At 41.8% G+C, this 6,000-nt stretch overlaps 1 protein-coding gene across 2 annotated transcripts in view; it reads left to right on the forward strand.

Moving 5' to 3' along the window:
- The window catches only part of LOC147632238 (uncharacterized), a 45,395-nt gene extending 39,619 nt beyond the window's left edge, over window positions 1–5,776 (forward strand). The window contains exons 2-3 of one of the 2 annotated variants that reach the window (XM_086808919.1): window positions 4,806–4,940; window positions 5,033–5,776. In XM_086808919.1, coding sequence (XP_086665045.1) covers window positions 4,806–4,940; window positions 5,033–5,089 — 192 coding nt within the window. In that variant the 3' untranslated portion in view covers window positions 5,090–5,776. Of the gene's footprint in view, window positions 1–4,805 lie in introns of both variants that reach the window. The other variant, XM_086808918.1, reaches the window with a different exon arrangement.
- Window positions 5,777–6,000: the final 224 nt, after the last annotated feature.

Below are 6,000 nucleotides of genomic sequence, written 5' to 3' on the forward strand. Positions count from 1 at the left end.
CTTTTTCTCTCTCCTCTGCCTTAATCATGTTTATTCAACATCTTGTTCTTAATGAAGCTTAGGAGTGTGGATTAAAGTAGTAAAGCTTCCATGCATGCAACATTTATAGCAGAGCATTCAGGCTCAGCCACTAAGCATAGTCCCAAGGAGGTGCACAGTTCATTAGAAGAATGCAGCCAGGGTAGCACATGGAGTGGTCTGTAACAAGCGACGCTAGAGGAAAGCATTTTCTGGGGTTATGTACTCAGAACCTGTACATCATTAGCTCTCGGATCAGTTCCAAAGGCCTAGGCAACATACATGATCAGTTCCAGCAGTTGTGTTAAGGGAAAGGGATAGCAAGCATGGGGATAGGAGTGGAACAGATGCTCAGTTCTTTAGCAAGACTTGGAAGTGGAGATCAGAGGTGGAAGGTGATCAGACAAAGTGTGAAAGTAGAAGGTCAACGTCAAAAGTCTAGGGAGGAAGGATGATAGTGTTCACACCGTCATCAATTTTAGCAGGAGGGCATGTCATGTGCTGTCATATTTCTGACTATGCACATGTGAAGGAATTCCATGGAAGTGTAGATATAGACCCTGGTGTGTGTTCTAGGCATGGTTTAGTACATGTGGAAGGACTCCAAGGAAGGATTGAGATCTTGGTGTGAGCTCCTAGCATGATTGATTACATGTGGAAGGGCTCCATGGAAGGATTAAGATCCTGGTGTGAGTTCTTGGCATGACTTAGTACATGTGGAAGGGCTTCATGGAAGGGTGGATACCCTGGTGAGAGTTCCTGGCATGTTGATGAAGTCTCATGGAAGGGTGGACACCCTAGTGAGCATTCTTTATACCTGTATGGGCGGTGCCCGAGAAGGGTTCGGTACAAGATAAATAAGTTGGGAGACGGAATCCAGAATATTATGCATAAAGCATTTGTGTGTGTGTGTTGACATGCATGAATGACTTGTCTTGACTGCTTGGACAATGCTTGGTATTTCTGACTGTGACTGTCCATGGGCTTCAAGGATGCTTGGAAACCCTGTGGACGCGTGTGTGCACACTTGTTTGGAACTAAGGTGGTGGTCTTATGTGTTTTGCAGGTAGTAAGTGACGCCAAACTCAATTTATAGCTTATATTTTATTATACTAAGGTTTATGAGTGCAAGTGTTCACATACACTTAAATTTGGGCAGACAAATTATAAAGTGTTCACATACACTTAAGTTCAGGTGGACAATTTTTAAGGTGTTCACATTAAAAGGACCAATTTTTAATTAAACTTGGCCATTATTCAAAGTGGGCAGCCCCTCAAGCCAAGAAAGCTCCACGAGTTGCTATTCTGGGGAAGGAGGGCCGAAATTAGTTAGGTGCCCTCCTTCCCAGCTGTTTTTGGCGGTGGAATATGCAGGGCTTGTGATAGTTGTTCAGAAGGCATGCAAGGGAACTTGGGAGAGCTGGTCGACCATGAGCGGGGCTGTTATATTCCCACACATTTTCCTAATCAGTTTTACTCTATACATGCAAAAAATCCAACAATTAATACTAATGCTTCTTGCATTGGTTATGCCGCCTTGGTGAGGGCATTGTTCGTTTCTCTTTGGTTGGATGACTATTGCAAGCCTTGGAGCAAGTGTACAAGGAGCATATTGCAAGCTTGATGACATGCTAAAGTTGTAATGTGAGTACATGCTTTGAATTGTAAGAAATCAAACACTCTACTCTCTTCACATTGCTGGATTCTCAATCAAATTGTATAAGTTTATTCTAAACAAGCACTAGAATCTAGCATGTTGAGAGGGAGTTCTATTGTCTTCTAAGCGAGTTCCTTTGAGAAAACAAAAAAATCTAGCAGGGCGTGGCAAAGGAGACCCCAAAAAGAAGGGGGAGTTTAGAAATGGTGCCTCATTTTTCCGTTGAATTTCAATTTTAATTTATGACATCCAAAATCAATTCCATGAAGAGAGTAGAGTAGAGGGCCAAAATCAGCTAGGTGCCTCCCTTCCCAGCTGTTTTTGGCGGTGGAACATGCAGGGCTTGTGATAGTTGTCAAGAAGGCATGCAAGGAAACTTGGGAGAGCTGGTCGACCATGAGCGGGGCTACTACAGGAAAAAAAAAAGTGATTCTTTTCTCTCTCTCCCTTCAAGCTGGCGACCACTCCTGGCCTCTCTACAGGGCTGGTGGTCGACTGCTGTAGAGCAGGTTCTTTGGCTGGATATTGATGCTTTGAAGGCCCGGGGATTCAAGGCAAACAATAGAGCACTCTCCTCATCTCTTGGGGTGACTGTTACAGCATGTTTGTGGGCTGAAAACAGGGCTGTGCAGTCCAATTCAACAAGGTTCTTCACAACAGATTTGAAGGAAAACAGTCTCTAAACCTACATGAAGCATGTGGCTCTAAGGGTGGAACCTTCGGGTGGCCAGAGCTAAGGTTTTCATGGCTGGTTATTCGGGACAGCATCACTGCTAGAGGGTGTGATCACGTAGTAGAGTGTGGCTGTGCAGAGACTCTTGGAAGCTTGAGATTGAGTACTCAGGCTACTGTTTGATTTGTTTTCATCTTATTTTGGATGTATCTGGTGCCAGTTTGAAGAGTGTTACTCTCTGGCACCCGTTCTCTTGTACTAGAACACTCTGTAGGTAATAAAGATACTTCAGGGAAAGGGGGGGGGGGGGGGACACCTTCAGTCCCTAGTGTTACTCTCTGGCACCCGTTCTCTTGTACTGGAACACTCTGTAGGTAATAAAGATACCTCAGGGAAAGGGGGGGGGGGGGGGGGGGGGGCACCTTCAGTCCCTAGTGTTGTCTTTGTGCAGATTTTCATATTGTTGTTTCAGTGGTATCAAAGTATGATGATGATGATGTCAGATGCTATGTATGATGCCATGATGTTATGTATGGGATAAGGTTTTCTGTGTACACGCTTCCGTATTCGTAACATGTGCACACCCGTGCCATGGCCTAAACCTCAGCATGAACAACATAATCTCTGTTTAGGATAGCAGTTAAGGCTTAGCATTAAGTATCAGCATCAGCATCATCATCATCAGTATCATCATGAGCATGTGAAGCATCATGCAGGGCATGGGAACCTAGTCGGCAACCATAAGAAGGCTCTCAACAGTAGTCGGTAGTCACAAGAGGTATTCAAGCAAGCAGGTGGCCAGGCGAGCACATGGACAGAGCATTGAAGTAAGCGCAGCATTAAAAGAGCATTTATTGCATGTTATTTGTCCAACAGCAGGCCGACAGCAGGGATTTGGACCGACCAGCAACCTCTAGCATATATATAAGCATAAGACAGCATTTGCATTCCTCATTCATTCATCATTCAATCTTTTGAATCCTTTGGATAACCTTGGAGCCTTTTGGCTTACATAGATTTGGGCTTATGGAAGGCTATTTCCATCCTCTTGGTAAAATTGGTAAGAGGCCAAATCACTTAGGCACTATGGATTTGTATGTGATTATTATCTTAATTATATGTAGGCTTTCGTGGTGATTTCGCATATCTCAGTTTCATTTCAATTGGTATCAGAGCTCTTGGCTTTGATCTTGGTATTTTGATTAGGGAGTGATTAGAGCACTTAATCATTCTTTGGTTAGAGTTTCTGCAAATTTTGAACAGTCATTTCTTTGAGTATTCTTGATCTTTGATCTTTGATTAGAGTTGATTAGGTTAATCATTCTCAGATTAGGATTAACAACAATTTACAACAATCAGATTTTTGAGTTAATGTTAATTTTCTTGATTAACATTTGCTTAATAATTTGATTAGAAAATCTTAATCTTGATTATAGATTTACAACAGATTTCAGAATCCTAATCTCTATCATTAGTGTAAGATTTACTTTGATTAATGTTTCTTTTTGCCAAATCTATCCATAAACCTTAGTTTTCTTCAACATTTTTAGAGGATGAAATCATCATAGGAGGGAATGGTTTATAATGAAGCAACAACTTAGGATGCACATGCACATGGGGATGGGTCTAGGCACATGGGCTTAAGACATCTCTATGCATATGGGATTAGGGCACATGTTGCCTTGGGACTACAAAAAGGCACATGGTCTATGTACTTTGTACCTTTTGATATCTTTTGACCAAAAGTGACCCTTTTGGTCCTTTGGACCCTTATGGTTCTTTAAACAATCTTTTGACTTTTTGATACCTTTTGACCCTTTTGGTTCTTTGGACAATCTTGGAGCCTTTTGGCTTACATAGATTTAGGCTTATGCAAGGCTATTTCCATCCTCTTGGTGAGAGGCTAAATCACTTAGGCACTATGGGTTTGTATGTGATTATCATCTTAATTATATGCAAGCTTTCATGGTGATTTCCCATATCTTAGTTGGAAGGTCTCCAAGGTCTCCACCCCCGTGGGAGTGCCCATTAATGAGCTTGAACCTCTCAAAGAGACAATTGGTGAGAGTGTCCTTAACTTTTAAGGTCACTTTACAGTAGCTTATTAATTAGAAATTTACTTATACTCGGTATTACTTAGTGTGCCATAATTGAGCCACTAATCAAGATCAGCCTAAGCTCATCAATATTTTCGGTCTAGTAATGTCTTTTATATAAATTTAAACATTTCAATGTGTTGCCAGTCTTGTATTGTCTTTTATGTAAATTTAAACTTTTCAATATGTGTTTGTATGCTTTTATAATATGTTTTGTCATGCAGATTCATGCCACCTGTGTGTCTTGAAGCCTATTTTGTAATGCAAGGTGGTAGATGGGTCTTTAGATTAATTTCAACACGTTTTACCAGCGAGAGCTAGTTTTGCCTCTTGAGCTGATAAATATGTCTTACTGTCATAGGTGGATGTGATTGGAGTGAGCTGTTACTCTTCAAAAGATCTGTGGACATGGAAAAATGAAGGCATTGTCTTAGCTGCAGAGAAAACCAACAAGTCACACGATCTTTACATAAGCAATGTGCTAGAGAGACCCAAGGTGATTTACAATGATAAAATCAACCAGTATCTAATGTGGATGCACATTGACAATGTCAACTATTCAAAGGCTTCTGTCGGTTTGGCTATCAGCTCGACTCCAGTTGGACCATTTACTTACCTTTACAGCGGCCGACCACATGGCTTTGATAGTAGAGACATGACTCTCTTCAAAGATGATGATGGGGAGGCCTACCTTGTGTACTCTTCTGAAGACAACAGTGAGCTGCACGTAGGGGTTTTAACAGATGATTATTTAAACTTGAAAAGAATAATGAGGAGGATACTGGTGGGTATGCATAGAGAAGCCCCAGCTGTGTTCAAGCACAGGGGTGTGTATTATATGATAACATCTGGCTGCACAAGCTGGGCACCTAATGCTGCTTTGGTTCACTCAGCAGAGTCCATGCTGGGGCCGTGGGTGACACTTGGAAATCCTTGTGTGGGAGGTAATGAAGATTTTAGGCTGACAACCTTTTTCTCACAAAGCACCTTTGTTCTTCCCCTTCCTGGCCTGCAAGATGTGCTCTTATTTATGGCGGATAGGTGGAACTCACATGATTTGAGAGACTCAAGATATGTGTGGCTGCCCCTTACCATGGATGGACCAGTTGATGAGCCTCTAGAAGATGTTTTTGAATTCCCCCTTTGGTTAAGGGTATCAATACATTGGCACAAGAGGTGGAAACTCCCTGAGGGCTGGAACTCAAGAGTTATCCTACATACTCATGTTTAAAATGACCATTACCACATTGTTAAATATCATATCCACATTATAAGTTCCTGGAACTTTTTTTTTTCATTTTGTTTCCCTAACAATAAAGTCTATCTTTACAGGCATGGTTTTATGGAAATCAGGATTGTGAGGGCTCAGTTTACTTCTCTCTCTTTTTTTTTTGGCATCTTTCATGCTATGGGTTAATGGGCTAGATGTCTCGAGTTCAATATGAGAAGTTACATTGCTCATTGTGCTCATGGATGTGTGAGTTTGACTTGATGTGCTAGGGCACTCTGCGGAAGAGGTGATTGTGGTGGTAGCAAAGAAGTAGAGGTGTTAATGG

This window comes from Cibotium barometz, chromosome 14 (genome assembly GCF_041138505.1).
Source record: "Cibotium barometz isolate CiBa-2024 chromosome 14, ASM4113850v1, whole genome shotgun sequence".
NCBI classification, from domain to species: Eukaryota; Viridiplantae; Streptophyta; class Polypodiopsida; order Cyatheales; family Cibotiaceae; genus Cibotium; species Cibotium barometz.